At 46.6% G+C, this 20,599-nt stretch overlaps 1 protein-coding gene across 1 annotated transcript in view; it reads right to left on the reverse strand.

Moving 5' to 3' along the window:
• The window catches only part of LOC123044571 (uncharacterized), a 14,424-nt gene extending 12,504 nt beyond the window's left edge, over nt 1-1,920 (reverse strand). The window contains exon 1 of the mRNA XM_044467350.1: nt 596-1,920. Within this exon, the coding sequence (XP_044323285.1) occupies nt 600-1,811 (1,212 nt within the window). The 5' untranslated portion in view covers nt 1,812-1,920 and the 3' untranslated portion in view covers nt 596-599. The remainder of the gene's footprint in view (nt 1-595) is intronic.
• Nucleotides 1,921-20,599: the final 18,679 nt, after the last annotated feature.

Raw genomic sequence — 20,599 nt, forward strand, 5'->3', positions numbered from 1 at the left:
CATAATAGTTGGTTATTGTCATCTTGTTGGAGCCAAGACTACACACAATCTACCAAGGAAAAGCAATCACATCCAAGGAAGAAGACATGAAGCTTTGTTTGTTTGCTAGGTTCAGCTGTTTGCCTACATCCGCAGGAGCCGAAATTCAGGGGCTCTGCCCAGATATATTTCTTATCATGGTTGTTCGAGTTACATCACACAATCGCATACGTAAAAGGATATAAACCTGAGTATCGTACATTTACACACTTACTGCTTCCCAAGATTAGGCAATCCCTTTATCTTTGCATATATTTGTCACACACAAAAGATTTAGTGATTTCTGCAATTCCACTTGGTCTCTAAATGATGGATGGATATTAATCAATGATCTATGGTGTGGAAGACCCTTTCTTTACTTGTCTGAATAATCAAGATGGCAAGCAAATACTGTCACTCCTGATTTAAGTTAGTTTTCCCAGAAGCTCAGGAGAAATAAACACAACCATTTAAACAAGACTTGCCTACTACAATAATGAACTATCAAGCACCAAACAAGTTAATACGTGATAACTATGCAGGTACGGAGATAATTAGAATGCAACAGAGTATTTACCCCTTCATATTGTCTGTGACGACAGCGATGGTGGGAAGTTGGTATATATGTGTGCGCGTAGGATGTGATGCTTCAACCTGCAGATGCTCTCAAGCTGCAATGTCTTGACATCCAGTGAGAAACATTCCAAGTCTGACATCTCTAATGATGATGAACTTGCGGAGTCATCTTCTGATCTTAGTAGTAGCAAGTACCTCTCTGTTGCACCTCTCAGGAAATACCGGTAACCGGATTCCAATGGGATCATCTTCTCCATCTGCCACTGGTTGAAACTCGGACCTTCGATCTGCCTAATGGTATAATAGAGGTCAAATGTGCCATCTGCATCGTGTTCACGGACAGCAAACATCCCAGGTCTGCCTTCCCCAGCGTCCACAATGGCAATCGGTGGCCTTCGGCAGCCAGGTGGGAGGTCGGCAATGGAGAATTCCATCCTCCTGGTGTCAAGCATGAGCAATTTCTGCCTCCAGTCCATGACCAAGTAGAAGCAGGCACAAGCGTATTGTCGGCCGAAGAACACAGGGCTCTTGGACGACGCCGTTGACACGCCGGTGCCCACTAACAAATCGCCCCAGGCCTGAGATGCAACGGCTTGCCATTCTCCGGTGCTTGAAGAGAAGACGAAGGCGACCAGCTTCGTTTTGCACTGCGCCATCCAGATCACTCTGAATGACGTTTCTTCCGCCTCCTCCTCGCCGGAGGGAGCCAGGAAGGGCTCGCACCAGCGCTCCAACTCCACGCGGAGTGGGTGCTCCACCGAAGCAGCTAGGTCGTCAGGGATTGGGGGGAGCTGGAGGCACCGCCGGTGGAGAGGGTCGCACACCGCGAGCTCCGTGAAGACACGGGAATCCTCGCCAGCGTCGTCCTCTGGGGTGCGGTCGAGGAGGACGCGGCCGTCGCGGACGTCCCGGACGATCCAGCTGTCGTGGGAAGGGAGGAAGGAGTAGGAGAAATCCGCGGCGAGGGAAATGGCGCGGGCGGCGGGCGCGGAGGTGTGGGGCGGGCGGGCGGGGTGGAAGCCGTTGTGGTTGAAGAAACCGAGGAAGGGCCGGGCGTGGAGGGAGCGGAAGCGCCGGAGGAATGCGCGGTCCGTGACGAGCCGGCGGAAGGTGACGCAGGCCGCGGAGGCGCGGACGAGGTCGGCCGGTGTGGGCAGCAGGAGGAGGATCTCCGCCAAGAGGTCGTCCGTCACCGGCAGGGAGCTCGTTTCCGCCATTTCCTGGCTGGTCGCCGGTGGGGTGGATGAAGGAAGGAGCTTTGGCGTCGCTGGATCGGAACTCGGCAGCTGCGTTGGCCTGGAAGGTCAAATGTCCAGCAAAAAATGGTTTGGCCTCTCGTGAAAGTCAGACGTGATTACTCCTACGAGTATGTGAAAGCGCACTCTGCCTCTTGTGACCAAGTCTGCTTCTTTGCAAAAGTAACAGAGTTACGGATAATAGTCTATAGAATATGAAAAACATACTCACCCGGAAACCAGTAACGCGTAAATTATGTCGAACCAAAACTGATCAATATCCGAATGAAACAGATTCAAACTTCTCCTAGAAATGTTTGTGGTGCAAAATTGAAGAAAAAGAGTAATTAAAAAAATGAATTTGAGGCATGTGCTGGACTGAAGAGACGGATTCCTTTCTACGCGCCCATTTCTTTGTTTGCGTTGGAGAATCCGGCATCATGTTCTACGGGCACATCTCTTAATAATTCCTTCGATTTTCACTAGTGGGTCCTCCTCGCTTCTACATTCCAACCAATTCTCAACACCATAACTTGTAACTTAATTCCCGTAAAAATCATCAGCTCAGAAGTAACATAAATTAAATCCAGATTCGTAGATCATCAAGCGACGACTACAAGCATTGGAACGAGCCAAAGACGCGTCCCCGTCATCATCTCTCCCTCATCGACATCGGGCAAACTTGGTTCTGGTAGACAGTCGGGAAGTCGTCGCCCTATGGCCCCACACGACCAGCGCACCATAACAACAACTGTCACTCATAAAACAGAATCATAGATCGATGGGATTTAACATGTAGACACACAAACACACACACGAACGAAGACCACATCGAAGCAAGTCCATCGGAGACAACCACTGACCGAATCCTGTGAGATCCTCTTGAGACACACTTCCACACGCCCTTCGACGTCACTAGACACACCGCCAGGGAGCGGGGGTAGGCATGAAGAAACTTATTCCATCTTCAGGGAGCCACCGTCGTCAAATCTTTATGAGCATGACACAAACCCTAACCAAACTCAAAAGAACACCTAAAAAGGGAATCATCCCGCCGGCGTCACAATCCACCACGCCCCCATGACCCTGATGTTATAGGAGACGAGGCTAACCAGCGGCGACGCCGATGGGAGGCAGAAACCCTAGTCGCATGTTCGCCCGAGAGGAGAGAGGAAGGGGTATGAGCCCGTTGCTATTATTCTTTTCTGATTATAACTCTATTTTTTTCACTCTGAGTGTGCAATTCTATTTATTTATTTAACTTTCGGTGATCTAGTCTAAGTTGACAGGACTTACTCGCTACTAGATCATTGATGGCGCGTGTTGCAAGCTGGTCTATTTAGAATTTTCTTTAAAATAGAAAGAAATTCATCATGAACTTTAATAGAGCGATGAATAGTGAATTTAATTGGTTTGTAAAGGAAGTATTAGGTAGTTTGGCAGTACATGGTTTTTTCTTTGGTCTAACGGGCTTCAATTGGTGCGAGTAATTGCATAACATAACAACATGTGAAGAGCTGCCAAAATGAAGTCATGTGTGTTGTGGTTTGACATTTGGGAATAGTATTTGTCATACTCTCATGTAAATCAGTTTAGATGGGGTCTTGTAGATATGTTCATTGATTTGAATTCGGAGGGTGAATTATTTGGTTATTTACAATTTGCCTTCTGTATTATTTATGATTGTGGATTGTTTAGTTCTTCGGAATTTGCTCCCTTTGACTAGTGAATATCGTTCTTGATTGTTGTCCCATCTCCTAATACTACAACTTCCGTTCAGAATTAACCATTGATTGTCGCTGAAATGAGTGTATCTACACACTACGTACACTTATTTTAGCAATGGTTAATTCCAGACGGAGGGAGTGTTAACTTGTGATCGGTACACCAATGTATCAGTACAAAACGGAAGTATTCAAACGAAATCTTGCAACACTAGGCCAGTTGAGAAATTGCATTTGGAGGCCGAGCTCCATGGAGGCCTCCAAATGCAAACTTTAAATTTTGTGAAAATTCATATTTTTACATTGCAATTTTTTTTGAAAAAAATACAGAGATAGATGAAGGCATAATGCACAAGTGTGTAAATTTTCCGAAAAAATATGTTGAAACGAGGGTTGTGCAAAAAAACAAATCTGAGGCTTTTTATCACATGATACTATTCATCCCCCAGACCATGAATTTGCCTTTTTTGTATAGGTCGCATTTTTGACGTATTTCATCCTCAAATTTTACACCCATACACCTCGCATCCTTGTTTATTTGTAAAAAATCAGATTTTTTTAAACCGAAAAATTTGAATTTACATTTTTCTAAAATTTGGCCTCCGTGAAGGCCGAGATCCAAAACGCCATACTCAGGCCAGCTCTCCTATATTAAGGACCTCAAATGTAGCTTTATTGATCGGGTTATAGCGTCTGAGAAGATCATCTCAAAGCTCTGTATACAATATAATATGTATTCAATGAAGGAAATATGCCCTAGAGGCAATAATAAAATTGTTATTTTATATTTCCTTATTCATGATAAAGATTTATTATTCTTGCTATAATTGTATTGATCGGAAACTTAAATACAGGTGTGAATACATAAACAAATACCGTGTCCCTAGTGAGCCTCTACTTGATTAGCTCGTTGAGCAAAGATGGTTAAGGTTTCCTAACCATAGACATGTGTTGTCATTTGATAACGGGATCACATCATTAGGAGAATGATATTATGGACAAGACCCATCCGTTAGCTTAGCATAATGATCGTTTAGTTTTATTGCTATTGCTTTCTTTATGTCAAATACATATTCCTTCGACTATGAGACTATGCAACCCCCAGATATCGGAGGAGTATCTTGTGTGCTATCAAACGTCACAACATAACTAGGTGATTATAAAGATGCTCTACAGGTATCTCTGAAGGTGTTTGTTGAGTTGGCACAGATCGAGATTAGGTTTTGTCACTCTGATTATCGGAGAGGTATATCTGGGCCCTCTCGGTAATACACATCATAAGCTTGCAAGCAAACGACTAAGGAGTTAGTCACGAGGTGAACGAGTAAAGAAACTTGCCGATAACGAGATTGAACTAGGTATGAAGATACCGACGATCGAATCTCGGGCAAGTAACATACCGATGGACAAAGGGAATTACGTATGTTGTCATAACGGTTCAACCGATAAGATCTTCATAGAATATGTAGGAGCCAACATGGGCATCCAGGTTGTGCTATTGGTTATTGACCGGAGAGGTGTCTCGGTCATGTCTACATAGTTCTCGAACCCATAGGTTCCGCACGCTTAACGTTCGATGACGATATAGTATTATATGAGTCATGTGATTTGGTGACCGAAAGTTGTTCGGAGTCCCGGATGAGATCACGGACATGACGAGGATTCTCGAAATGGTTGAGAGGTAAATATTGATGTATAGAACGATGGTATTTGGACATCGGAAGTGTTTCGGGTGGTACCGGTTACTTATCGGGTCACCGGAAGGGGTTCCGGGCAGCCTCGGTAGGTTTTTGGGACTTATGGGCCAAAAAGGGAAGAGCACACCAGCCCACAAGGGGCTGCTGCACCCCTCTACCCCTACCCATGCACCAAAGGAGGGAGGGAAGGAAAGGGGAGGCACCCTAAGGCAGCCATCTCCCTTTCCTTTCCCCCTCATGTCCAAATAAGGAAAGGGGGCGCAGGGCAAGGCAGCAGCCCTAGGGCTGCCACCAGGTCTCTTGGGGTTCCCTAGGGGCTGCCTCCTGCCCTCCCACCTATATATACATGGGGAGGGGCGCCACACAAGGATACAACATTGTCTTAGCCATGTGCGGCGCCCCCGTCCACCGTTTACTCCCTCGGATCATATTTTCGTAGTGCTTAGGCGAAGCCCTGTGGAGATCACATTGAAGGGAATATGCCCTAGAGGCAATAATAAAGTTGTTATTTTATATTTCCTTATTCATGATGAATGTTTATTATTCATGCTAGAATTGTATTAACCGGAAACTTGATACATGTGTGAATACATAGACAAAACATCGTGTCCCTAGTATGCCTCTACTAGACTAGCTCATTGATCAAAGATGGTTAAGTTTCCTAGCCATGTACATGAGTTTTCATTTGATGAATGAGATCACATAGTTAGTGGAATGATGTGATGGACAAGACCCCTTCGTTAGCTTAGCATAATGATCGTTCAGTTTTATTGCTATTCCTTTCTTCATGTCAAATATATATTCCTCCGACTATGAGATTATGCAACTCCCGGACACCGGAGGAATGCCTTATGTGCTATCAAACGTCACAACGTAAATGGGTGATTATAAAGATGCTCTACAGGTATCTCTGAAGGTGTTTTTTGGGTTGGCATAGATCGAGATTAGGATTTGTCACTCTGAGTATCGGAGAGGTATCTCTGGGCCCTCTCGGTAATGCACATCCTATGTAGCCTTGCAAGTAATGTGACTAATGAGTTAGTTACGGGATGATGCACTATGGAATGAGTAAAGAGACTTTCCAGTAACGAGATTGAACTAGGTATGAAGATACCGACGATCGAATCTCGGGCAAGTAACATACCAATGACAAAGGGAATAACGTATGTTGACATTGCGGTTCGACCGATAAAGATCTTCGTAGAATATGTGGGAACCAATATGAGCATCCAGGTTCCGCTATTGGTTATTGACCGGAGAGGTGTCTCGGTCATGTCTACATAGTTCTCGAACCCGTAGGGTCCGCACGCTTAATGTTCGATGATGATATGTATTATATGAGTTATGTGTTTTGGTGACCAAAGGTTGTTCGGAGTCCCGGATGAGATCACGGACATGACGAGGAGTCTCGAAATGGTCGAGAAGTAAATATTGATATATTAGAAGGTTATATTCGGACACCGAAATGGTTCTGGAGTGTTTTAGATAATTATCGGAGTACCGAGGGGTTACCAGAACCCCTTGGGGGAAGTAATGGGCCTCATGGGCCATAGGGGAGAGGCAAGGCAGGCCACAAGGTTGTGCCCCCCCCCAATGGGGAGTCCGAGTTGGACTAGGGGAGGGGGCTGATGTCTACTACGCAACCTTCTCCTTGTAGACGTTGTTGGGCCTCCAAGTGCAGAGGTTTGTAGGACAGTAGGAAATTTTCCTCAAGTGGATGACCTAAGGTTTATCAATCCGTGGGAGGCGTAGAATGAAGATGGTCTCTCTCAAACAACCCTGCAACCAAATAACAAAGAGTCTCTTGTGTCCCAAACACACCCAATACAATGGTAAACTGTATAGGTGCACTAGTTCGGCGAAGAGATGGTGATACAAGTGCAATATGGATGGTAGATATAGGTTTTTGTAACATGAAATTATAAAACAGCAAGGTAACTAGTAACGAAAGTGAGCGAAAACGTATTGCAATGCTTCGAAACAAGCCTAGGGTTCATACTTTCACTAGTGCAAGTTCTCTTAACAATAATAACATAATTGGATCATATAACTATCCCTCAACATGCAACAAAGAGTCACTCCAAAGTCACTAATAGCGAAGAACAAACGAAGAGATTATTGTAGGGTATGAAACCACCTCAAAGTTATTCTTTTCGATCAATCCATTGGGCTATTCCTATAAGTGTCACAAACAACCCTAGAGTTCATAGTAAAATAACACCCTAAGACACACATCAACCAAAACCCTAATGTCACCTAGATACTCCAATGTCACCTCAAGTATCCGCGGGTTTGATTATATGATATGCATCACACAATCTCAGATTCATCTATTCAACCAACACAAAGATCTTCAAAGAGTGCCCCAAAGTTTCTACCAGAGAGTCAAGACGAAAACGTGTGCCAACCCCTATGCATAGATTCCCAAGGTCACGGAACCCGCAAGTTGATCACCAAAACATACATCAAGTGAATTAATAAAATACCCCATTGTCACCACGGGTATCCCACGCAAGACATACATCAAGTGTTCTCAAATCCTTAAAGACTCAATCCAATAAGATAACTTCAAAGGCAAAACTCAATCCATTGCAAGAGAATAGAGGGGGAGAAACATCATAGGATCCAACTATAATAGCAAAGCTCACGGTACATCAAGATCGTGCCAAATCAAGAACACGAGAGAGACAGAGAGAGAGAGAGATAGAGAGAGAGAGAGATCAAGTACATAGCTACTGGTACATACCCTCAGCCCCGAGGGTGAACTACTCCCTTCTTGTCATGGAGAGCGCCGGGATGATGAAGATGACCACCGGCGATGGATCCCCCGCCAGCAGGGTGCCGGAATAGGGTCCGATTGGTTTTTGGTGGCTACAGAGGCTTGCGGCGGTGGAACTCCCAATCTAGGTTTATTTCTGGGGGTTTATGTATTTATAGGATCTTTTTGCATCGGTCTCATGTCAGGGGAGGTCTCCGAGTCATCCACGAGATAGGGGGCGCACCCAGGGGGGTAGGGCGTGCCCTCCACCCTCGTGGATGGCTCGGGACTCTTCTGGCCCAACTCTTTTACTTCGGGGCTTCTTTTGGTCCATAAAAAATCCACAAAAAATGGCAGGTCAATTGGACTCCATTTGGTATTCCTTTTCTGTAAAACTCAAAAACAAGGAAAAAACAGACACTGGCATTGGGCTCTAGGTTAATAGGTTTGTCCCAAAAATCATATAAAATAGCATATAGATGCATATAAAACATCCAAGATGGATAATATAATAGCATGGAACAATAAAAAATTATAGACATGTTGGAGACATATCAAGCAACCCCAAGCTTAATTCCTGCTCGTCCTTGAGTAGGTAAATGATAAAAACAAATTTTTTGATGTGGAATGCTACCTAACATATTTATCAATGTAATCTTCTCTACAAAACAAAAGTTTAATATTGTCATAAACTAAATGGTGGAAAGTTGCATGGCAATATATCTCAGGATGGCTATGGAAATGCCAGAATAGGTAGGTATGGTGTGTTGGGGAACGTAGCAATAATTCAAAAAAAATTCTACGCACCACCAAGATCCATCTAGGAGATTCTAGCAACAAGAGAGAGAGAGGATGAGTATCTTCATACCTTTGAAGATCTCTAAGCGGAAGCGTTACTAGAACGCGGATGATGGAGTCGTACTCGCGGCGATTCAACTCGCGGAAGATCCAATCTAACGCCGAATGGACAGCGCCTCCGCGTTCAACACACATACATCCCGGGGACTTCTCCTCCTTCTTTATCCATCAAGGGGAGCGGAGAAGTTGAGGGAGAGCTCCGGCAGCACAACGGCGTGGTGGACGAGCTTGCAGTTCTCCGACAGGGCTTCGCCAAGCACTACTGCGGAGGAGGAGGTGTTGGGGAGGGAGAGGGCTGCACCAGGGGAAGAGTGCAGCAGCCCTCCCCTCACCTCTATTTATAGGGGCAAGGGAGAGGGGGCCGACCCCCTCCAGATGGATCTAGAGGGGGGGGGGGGCGGCCAAGGGGGGGAGGCTTGCCCCCCAAGCCAAGGGGGCGCCCCCTTTAGGGTCCCCCCAACCCTGGGCGCATGGGCCCTATGGGGGTTTGGTGCCCAGCCCACCTAGGGGCTGGTTCCCCTCCATATTCAACCCATAGGGCCCTTCGGGGCAGGTGGACCCTCCCGGTGGACCCCCGAAACCCTGTCGGTGGTCCTGGTACAATATCGATAAACCCCCGAACAATTCCGGTGACCGAATAAGGACTTCCCATATATAAATCTTTATCTCCGGACCATTCCGGAACTCCTCGTGACATTAGGGATCTAATTCAGGACTCCGAACAACATTCGGTAACCACATACTATTTCCCATAACAACTCTAGCGTCACCGAACCTTAAGTGTGTAGACCCTACGAGTTCGGGTATCATGCAGACATGACCGAGATAGCTCACTGGCCCATAACCAACAATGGGATCTGGATATCCATGTTGGCTCCCATATGTTCCACGATTATCTCATCGGATGAACCATGATATCGGGGATTCAATCAATCCCGTATACAATTCCCTTTGTCCATCGGTATGTTACTTGCCTGAGATTCGATCATTGGTATCCCAATACCACGTTCAATCTCGTTACTGGCAAGTCTCTTTACTCGTTCCACAATGCATGATCCCGTGACTAACTCCTTAGTCACATTGAGCTCATTATGATGATGCATTACCGAGTGGGCCCAGAGATACCTCTCCATCGTATAGAGTTACAAATCCCAGTCTCGATTCGTGCCAACCCAACAGACACTTTCGGAGATACCTGTAGTGTACCTTTATAGCCACCCAATTACGTTGTGACGTTTGGTACACCCAAAGCATTCCTACGGTATCCGGGAGTTACACAATCTCATGGTCTAAGGAAATGATATTTGACATTAGAAAAGCTCTTAGCAAACGAACTACACGATCTTGTGCTATGCTTAGGATTGGGTCCTGTCCATCACATCATTCTCCTAATAATGTGATCCCGTTATTAATGACATCCAATGTCCATGGTCAGGAAACCATAACCATCTATTGATCAACAAGCTAGTCAACTAGAGGCTCACTAGGGACATGTTGTTGTCTATGTATTCACACATGTATTATGGTTTCCGGTTAATACAATTATAGCATGAACAACAGACAATTATCATGAACAAGGAAATATAATAATAACCATTTTATTATTGCCTCTAGGGAATATTTCCAACAGTATCCCACTTGCACTAGAGTCAATAATCTAGTTAAATTGTGATGAATCGAACACCCATAGAGTTCTAGTGTTGATCATGTTTTGCTCGTGGAAGAGGTTTAGTCAATGGATCTGCGACATTCAGGTCCGTATGCACTTTACAAATATCTATGTCTCCATATTGAACATTTTCACGAATGGAGTTGAAGCGACGCTTGATATGCCTGGTCTTCTTGTGAAACCTGGGCTCCTTGGCAAGGGCAATAGCACCAGTGTTGTCACAGAAGAGAGTCATCGGGCCCGACGCATTGGGAATAACTCCTAGGTCGGTAATGAACTCCTTCATCAAGATTGCTTCATGTGCTGCCTCCGAGGCTGCCATGTACTCCAGTTCACATGTAGATCCCGCCATGACGCTTTGCTTGCAATTGCACCAGCTGACTGCCCCACCATTCAAAATATACACATATCCGGTTTGTGACTTGGAGTCATCCAGATCCGTGTCGAAGCTAGCATCGACATAACCCTTTACGACAAGCTCTTCATCACCTCCATAAACGAGAAACATATCCTTATTCCTTTTCAGGTACTTTAGGATATTCTTGATCGCTGTCCAATGTTCCATGCCGGGATTACTTTGGTACCTTCCCACCGAACTTACGGCAAGGTTTACATAAGGTCTGGTACACAGCATGGCATACATAATAGACCCTATGGCTGAGGTATAGGGGATGACACTCATCTTTTCTCTATCTTCTGCCGAGGTCGGGCATTGAGCCGTGCTCAATTTCTCACCTTGTAAAACAGGCAAGAACCCCTTCTTGGACCGATCCATATTGAACTTCTTCAATATCTTATCAAGGTATGTGCTTTGTGAAAGACCGATGAGGCGTCTCGATCTATCTCTATAGATCTTGATGCCTAATATGTAAGAAGCTTCTCCAAGGTCCTTCATTAAAAAATACTTATTCAAGTAGGCCTTTATGCTTTCCAAAAGTTCTATATCATTTCCCATCAATAGTATGCCATCCACATATAATATGAGAAATGTTATAGAGCTCCTGCTCACTTTCTTGTAAACACAGGCTTCTCCATAAGTCTGCATAAACCCAAACGCTTTGATCATTTCATCAAAGCGAATGTTCCAACTCCGAGATGCTTGTTGTCGGTGTCAAAACCAGCAGATCTCGGGTAGGGGGTCCCGAACTGTGCTTCTAAGGCTATTGGTAACAGGAGGCGGGGGACACAATGTTTACCCAGGTTCGGGCCGTCTCTATGGAGGTAATACCCTACTTCATGCTTGATTTATCTTGATGATATGAGTATTACAAGAGTTAATCTACCATGAGATCGTAGAGGCTAAACCCTAGAATCTTGCCTATGATTCCGATTGTTGTTGTCCTACGGACTAGACCCTCCGGTTTTATATAGACACCGGAGGGGGCTAGGGTTACACAGAGTCGGTTACAGAGAAGGGAATCTACATATCCGAATTGCCAAGCTTGCCTTCCACGCAAAGGAGAGTCCCACCCGGACATCGGACGAAGTCTTCAATCTTGTATCTTCATAGCCCAATAGTCCAGCATAAGCATATAGTCCGGTTGTCCGAGGACCCCCTAATCCAGGACTCCCTCAGTAGCCCCTGAACCAGGCTTCAATGACGATGAGTCCGGCGCGCAGATTGTTTTCGGCATTGCAAGGCGGGTTCCTTCTCCGAATACTCCAAAATAGATCTTGAACACAAGAATCGTGTCCGGCTCTGGAAAACAAATTCCACATACCACCATAGAGAGTACAATATTCCACGAGTCTAATCTGCTGACAACTTTTCCATGGCGTGACATCACGTCGTGGCCCGGTTATTATTTGAACCGTTTTCTCAACCTGCTACTACACATCTTGTGAGGCGGTTTTATTGGCACGTCTTGTCGAAGCAGAGATCATGTCCCCTTATCACGGGATTCTCATCAATACGGGTGTGGGTAACCCAACTGTGCCATTAGCACGGCGCTTGGGGAATAAGCGAGTTTCTAGGGCAAGTGGGGAGGCACATGACTGCCGCCTTTATAAGGAGATAAGGATTCCCCTTTCTTCACCAACGCCTTCTTCTTCCTCTGCTCATCCATTCTCGAGCTCCAACGCCCAAGCTCTCACCTTCTCCGCTAAAACATTCCGAACATGTCCGAAGCGAGAGGCAAGTGGATGGCCTCCTCCGTTACAAAGGAGGACATCAAGAAGCTTCGGGAGGCCGGATATTTGTCCACAGACATCGCGCATCGGCTTTCGGCGGAAGGGCAGATCATCCCTACCCCGAAACCCCAGGAAAGGGTAGTATTCCTCTCTCACTTCGTTCGCGGGCTGGGATTCCCCCTCCACCCATTCGTCCACGGACTAATGTTCTACTACGGGCTGGACTTCCATGATTTTGCCCACAACTCCATCCTCAACATCTCGGCGTTTATCGTCGTGTGCAAGGCCTTCCTCCGCATCACACCCCACTTTGGCCTATGGCTGAAGACCTTCAACGTGAAGCCAAAGGTGGTGAGCGGCCAACAAGCGGAGTGCGGAGGTGCCATGGTGGGCAAGATGCCCAATGTCACCTAGCCCGAAGGCTCCTTTGTGGAGACTGTGAAGGGGTGGCAATCGGGGTGGTTCTACATCACCGAGCCGCGCAACGCAAACTGGGCGGCGACCCCCAAATTCCGATCCGGCGTCCCCATGCGGCTCACCTCCTAGAAAGAGAAGGGCATAGCCTGGGGCTCAGCGGAAGAACTGACCGGACTTCAGGCATGCGTCCAAAATATGATAAGCAAGAAAATCAAGGTCGTCAATGTGGTCCAAGTTATGCTCCTCCGCCGGATTCTTCCGTGTCGGAGACGGATTTGCAATCTGTGGGAGTTCGACCCGGCCGAACACCAGACGCTGCAAGAGCTCTTCAACACGACGCACAAAGACGCCTGGAAGGTGATCTTCAAGGCCAACAAGGTACCACCGCCCACAACCGAAGATCCCGATAAGTTTTCATATTTGCAAGATATGCCTTTTACTAGCACACTCGCGGGAGGAATCTAAGCCTCCATGCCAATCTTACAGGCCTGGGTAGCGATAGCGGAGCAGATTAACTGTCCGGCTCCACTACCTGAAGATCCAGAATCGCCTCTTCTAATGAAGATGCTGTTTCCGGCGCCCTATGAGGTGCTGGAGAAGAAGGCCAAGAAGACGACCGCGGGGACCAGAGATGGTCTCCGGCGCAAGGTTGCACCGGACATGATGTCCGAAGACACCGAGACACACTCCTCCACCAAAGACGAGGAGGAGGAGGAAATCCATTCCCCCCCTACTGGGGGAGAAAGAAGAGGAAGGCCACCATGCATGGGGAGGCCGAGGTGTCCAAGAAGGGAAAAACCTTCCTTCCGGACTACTCCACCGCAGCCACCAACAGCGGCGAGGAGTGGGAACCCAGGGTCAAGCCCCTGGCTAAGTCGTAAGTATCCGGACACAATAGTATTTCCGATATGTTTGCTTTATTGCTTCTTAACATGCCAGACGCGCACCTGCAGTCCGGCCAAATCCAGCATCAAGATATCCTCCTCTTCGGAGGGATCGCTGGACCCGTCGGCGATGAACAACGATTCTCTTCCGACAGCCTCCTCCCCCAGGGCCGCGGATGACACCGAGGTGTTGTATCAAAGGATACCAGGCCAAGGGGAGACATTTCTGGAGACGCCTCCAGGAGAAACCCCGGTCGCCGGACACATGGGGGTAAAGACCCCCCATGGACTCTGATAATGGGGGTCGCAGCTAGTTTGGCCCCCAGCCGAATACGGCTCTGGAAACCCAAGTGGTTCCAGATTTAGGAAGGCAGCCTCTCCCTAAGGAGGGTGAGCCGCCTGTACCGATGACCTCTGTCCATCCAGAGGCATCGGACAGTTTTCTAGAAACGCTTCATGGCGCTTCAATTGATGAAGAACACCGTACTCTTATGAGTACGGTGATTGAGAAGGTCCTGTCCGCCAAAAGCGGATTGATCAAAGCCCGCGCTAGCCTTCTAGTAGGCTTTGAGGTAAGTAATAAAATTGTGAGAAAATATCACATTGCAGACAGTATCCCCTGATGCTCTGTTTGGTGTTCGGAAAGAAAAGGCAAATAGAGGATCAAATAATATTTGCAGGAGTCTAACATAAGATGTCTATGTAAGTAAGCAGGCGTCGCTGCTGGCCGCTGCCGCTCGTACTGCGGAGGTCGCTGGACTAAAGCAGGACCTGGAGCGGACCGAGGGAGAGCTCGTCCTCGTGAAGAGGCAACTGGAGGAAAGTCAAGGTACGTAATACCCTGCCTGTATACTTATGAAGGATAAATGGTTTCTGCTGATAAAAGCGTCATGAACTTTTATAGGGGCCACAACTGAAGTGGAAGCCCTTAAGAAGGCGCTGGCCAAGGCCAAAGACAAAGCAGCCAAGGAACGTGCCGCGTGCGAGAAGCAAGAGGCCCGGGTCAGCGAGGTCTAGCAAGAGCTCTAGGAGTTCGTCCAGAAGTACGAGTCCTTGGAGTGTGACTCTAAGACTCAAGAGTCCGAGCTTGCCAAGGCCCTCCAGAGCGCACAAGACGCCAGAGCCAAAGCCCAGAAGGCCCTCCAGGAGATCCAGGCGGCCAAGAAGATTGCGGCGGGTAAGGCATTTGTTATGCAAAGCAAGCATGTGAAGGAGACATTCTTTTTACTTACCCGAATTTGGAGTTCTCCAGGAGCGTTTGCGGATCTGCCGCGCAGTATATCAGATGCCCCAGAGTTCTACCAAGCCGAAGAAGGGAGCTCAACGGAGAAGTTGTTCAGGTCTCAATATCTTAGGACAAAACATCTGATGCCCTTGAGCGACCAGCTAAAGCAAATGGTCGAGCTGCACAAGGCAGCCGAACTGGCCATGAAGGGCCTCATAGTCCGGCTATGGCCTGCCGAGCCTATGCCCAGCAACTACTTCGGACTTGTGAAGCGGCTTGTGAGTGCCTGCCCACAACTTGAAGTCATAAAGCGGTCGGTTTGCATTGAAGGTGCATGGATGGCCTTTGCCCGTGCAAAGATGCATTGGGCGAAGATGGACGCCACGGCGCTGATGACCGAGGGGCCACCGAAGGGCAAGGAGCACCGCCGACCTAAACAATATTATGACAGTGTCCTGAAGGGATCCCGCCTTGTGGAGGAGCAATGTACAAAGGATGTAATATTTGAATGAATGCATTCATTTTATCCTGTAATATGAAACAAGTTCATTTGCGCAATATAATGCTTGTTGATTTAAAATTTTACCTCCTGTGCGACTGTTTATAAAATCTGAGGGTTGGCCAGTCGTCGGCTTCTGCCCCCGTGTAACTAGTACAGGGGTGTTCGGGATAAATCTAAACACTCTTTATCCATTTTTTGGGTCCTTTAAGGAGGTGTCTAGCGCAACGAACAAGGTAATCAGACTATACAACTTTATCACCCTCACTTAGCCATAGAAGTTCTATAATTTTAAATTTTGGCGTAGCCCCTAGTATTCGGAGGCCAAATTTGGGGCGCTATACACGCCTAAATCGGACAAAGACCGATTCCTCGCATAAAGTGGAACAAATCTTTAAGGATTTAAAACCTCTCGAACAACGACCAGCTCTCGCCGCATCATGACAGTCAGTTTTCGGCTTTCTCTACTGAGGTGCTCGTCCGGAAGAACCGGGACACGATCGCAATAGTTCTCCCTTTACTACCCTAGCCGATATAGCGGAACGTAGGGTAGCAAGAACAGGATCCGGGCAACCCAACTATTGACCCAAGACATGATTCGGAGCTGATGCATATAATGCTATAAGTTTGGGGTGCTGCACTGTCAAAAGTGTTCAGACTTTCTTGCCATGTTATGGGGTACACTGAAGCCTCTGGCGAGCTGAACGTACCAGAATGTACGGGTGTGATTTGTAATAAATAATCAGTCAAGAAAAAAATGAAGTAATAAGCTGACACTGCAAATTATTTTCCATTGTTATTTGAGTAATACGTCAAGGCGTATGTATACAAGTAGTGCGATAAGCAAATAGGGCTATTTGACATGCCCTAACCAAGGGCGAGCTGCGTGTGGGTATGTAAAACAGGTATAGCGATCGTTAGCAGAGACCACCTGGGGATTCCCTTGTACGTCAAAGCTCCTTGCTTCCTTGGTGTATCCGTCCCATGATGGGTCCGATGATCAGGTTATCGAAAGAGCCTCAAGAAGAGAAGGACTTGAAAGAAAGAAAAAGGTGAAAGTATGCGGATCCCGGGGCGGTTGAGCAGCATTGTGGACCGCGGTCTAGCTGTGCCTCCGTCTATGCCCATGGTATTTTAAGTGCATAATTATGTATGCGCGGCACGAATTTCGCCGCTTGATTGGGACTAGGACAGAGGCCGAATTGCTAGGAGAGCTCTGGACGGGCCGGACGATCCTGTTGCAGAGTAGTTCAGACTCGCTTGATGGTGTCCGGGGGCTTTATTGCCGATTTGAGGGTCTGCCTGAGGAGGCTGCTCTGTACTTCTGCTGCGAGGGCCGCGGTGTGCTCCTCCGTATGGAGGGAGCGCTCTGTATTTCCATTGACTGTTATAACACCGCGAGGGCCGGGCATCTTGAGCTTGAGGTAGGCATAGTGTGGCACCGCGTTGAATCGAGCGAATGCTGTTCGTCCAAGCAGTGCATGATAACCACTGCGGAAGGGGACGACATCGAAGATTAACTCCTCGCTCCAGAAGTTGTCCGGGGATCCGAAGACCACTTCCAGTGTGATTGAGCCTGTACAACAGGCCTCTACACCTGATATGACACCTTTGAAGGTGGTTTTGGTGGGTTTGATCCTTGAGGGATCGATGCCCATTTTGCACACTGCATCCTGATAAAGCAGGTTCAGGCTGCTGCCACCATCCATGAGGACTCATGTGAGGTGGAATCCATCAATAATAGGGTCAAGGACTAGTGCGGCTAAGCTGCCATGATGAATACTGGTCGGATGGTCCCTGCGATCAAAGGTGATTGGACTAGAGGACCATGAGTTGAACTTTGGGGCGACTGGCTCCATTGCGTAGATGTCCCTTAGTGCGCGCTTCCGCTCCCGCTTGGGGATATGGGTGGCGTATATCATATTTACCGTTTTGACTTGGGGGGGGGATTTCTTCTGTCCCCGTGTGTTCGGTGGCCGGGGTCCTCGTTGCCATCACTATGCGACTCCTTTTCCTTGTTTTTGGCATTTAGTTTGCCGGCCTGTTTAAATACCCAACATTCTCTGTTGGTGTGGTTGTCTGGTTTATCGGGGGTGCCTGGATTTGACATGGAAGATCGAGTATGCAGTCCAGACTGGCCTGGCCCGGATTGTTTCTTTTAAATGGCTTTTTCCATTGACCGGACTTGGAGCCACTAAATCCGGCATTGACGGAAGTGTCTTCGGCGCTATCGCCATTATTGCGACGCTTGTGTCTGTTGCATCGGGGCTTGCCGTTGCAATCTCTGGCGTTTGAAGTGCCAGGATTTCTTGATGTGCTATTGCTACGAGCCAACCAGCTATCCTCGCCCGCACAAAAGCGGGTCATGAGTGTCGTAAGGGCTGCCATGGACTTTGGCTTCTCTTGGCCGAGGTGTCGGGCGAGCCACTCATCATGGATGTTATACTTAAAGGCCGCTAGGGCTTCGGCATCCGGTCAGTCGACGATTTGGTTCTTTTTAGTTAAGAACCAAGTCCAGAATTTCCTGGCCGACTCTCCGGGCTGTTGGGTTATGTGACTTAAGTCATCAGCGTCTGGTGGTCGCACATAAGTGCCCTGAAAGTTGTCTAGGAATGCATCTGATAACCCACAAGTATAGGGGATCTATTGTAGTCCTTTCGATAAGTAAGAGTGTCGAACCCAACGAGGAGCAGAAGGAAATGGCAAGCGGTTTTCAGTAAGGTATTCTCTGCAAGCACTCAAATTGAAGGTAACAAATAGTTTTGTGATAAGGTAATTTGTAACGGGTAACAAGCAATGAAAGTAAATAAAGTGCAGCAAGGTGGCCCAATCCTTTTTGTAGCAAAGGACAAGCCTGGAAAATTTCCTATAATGAGAAAAGCACTCCCGAGGATACATGGGAATTATCGTCAAGGTAGTTTTCATCACGCTCATATGATTCGCGTTCGGTACTTTGATAATTTGATATGTGGGTGGACCGGTGCTTGGGTACTGCCCTTTCTTGGACAAGCATCCCACTTATGATTAACCCCTATTGCAAGCATCTTCAACTACAAAAGAAGTATTAAGGTAAACCTAACCATAGCATGAAACTAGTGGATCCAAATTTGCCCCTTACGAGGCAACGCATAAACTAGGGTTTAAGTTTCTGTTACTCTAGCAACCCATCATCTACTTATTACTTCCCAATGCCTTCCTCTAGGCCCAAATAATGGTGAAGTGTCATGTAGTTGAAGTTCACATAACACCACTAGAGGAGAGACAACATACATCTCATCAAAATATCGAACGAATACCAAATTCACATGACTACTAATAGCAAGACTTCACCCATGTCCTCAGGAACAAACATAACTACTCACAAAGCATATTCATGTTCATGATAAGAGGAGTATTAATATGCATTAAGGATCTGAACATATGATCTTCCACCAAATAAACCAATTAGCATCAACTACAAGGAATAATCAACACTACTAGCAACCCACAGGTACCAATTTGTGGTTTTGATACAAGATTGGATACAAGAGATGAATTAGGGTTTTGAGAGGAGATGGTGCTGATGAAGATGTTGATGGAGATTGACCCCCTCCCGATGAGAGGATCGTTGGTGATGACGATGGTGATGATTTCCCCCTCCCGGAGGGAAGTTTCCCCGGTAGAACAGCTCCGCCGGAGCTCTAGATTGGTTCCGCCAAGGTTCCGCCTCGTGGCGGCGGAGTTTCGTCCCGTAAGCTTGCTTATGATTTTTTCCAGGGTAAGAGGCTTCATATAGCAGAAGATGGGCACTGAAGGGTCACCAGGGGGCCCACAAGACAGGGGACACGCCCAGTAGGGGGGGGGCACCCTTGTGGCCAGTGTGTGGGATCCCTCTGGTACTTCTTTCGCTCAATAATTCTTATTAATTCCAAAAATGACTTTCGTGGAGTTTCAGGACTTTTGGAGCTGTGCAGAATTGGTTTCCAATATTTTCTCCTTTGCCAGCCAGAATTCCAACTGCCGGCATTCTCCCTCTTCATGATAAACCTTGTAAAATAAGAAAGAATAGCCATAAGTGTTGTGACCTAACGTGTAATAACAGCCCATAATGCAATAAATATCGATCTAAAAGCATGATGCAAAATGGACGTATCAACTCCCCCAAGCTTAGACCTCGCTTGTCCTCAAGCGGAAGCCGATATCGAAAAATATGTCCACATTTTTAGAGATAGAGGTGTCGATAAAAATAAAATACAGACATGAGGGCATCATGATCATTCTTATAACAACAACATATATATATTTTGTCATATGATTTCTTATGCTCAAGTAACAATCTATTCACAATGTCAAGTATAGTTCAGAAACTTCATTGAGAACTAACAAACTGTAATCTCAGTCATTGAAGCAATTGCAATTTATCATAACATCGGAAAGAGTCAAGAATAGAGCTTTTCAGCAAGACCACATACTCAACTATCATATAGTCTTCTACAATTGCTAACACTCACGCAATACTTATGGTTATGGAGTTTTAATTGGACACTGAGAAAGATAGAGGCTTATAATGTTGCCTCCCAACGTATTCACCTTTGGGTGATGTCAACAATAATAGTTCATGCTAACTTACATCCAATTGGATATATATATCATGATCTTTCCAACATGAGGTGCTTGCCAAAGGATAAAATGTAAAAGGGAAAGGTGAAGATCACCTTGACTCTTGCATAAAGTAAAAGACATAAAGTAAAAGACAGTCCCTTCGCAGAGGGAAGCAGAGGTTGTCATGTGCTTTTAGGGTTGGATGCACAAAATCTTAATGCAAAAGAATGTCACTTTATATTGCCACTTGTGATATGAACCTTTATTATGCAGTCTGTCGCTTTTATTACTTCCATATCACACGATCGTAAAAGCTTATTTTCTTCGC

Source organism: Triticum aestivum, chromosome 2B (genome assembly GCF_018294505.1).
Source record: "Triticum aestivum cultivar Chinese Spring chromosome 2B, IWGSC CS RefSeq v2.1, whole genome shotgun sequence".
NCBI lineage: Eukaryota > Viridiplantae > Streptophyta > Magnoliopsida > Poales > Poaceae > Triticum > Triticum aestivum.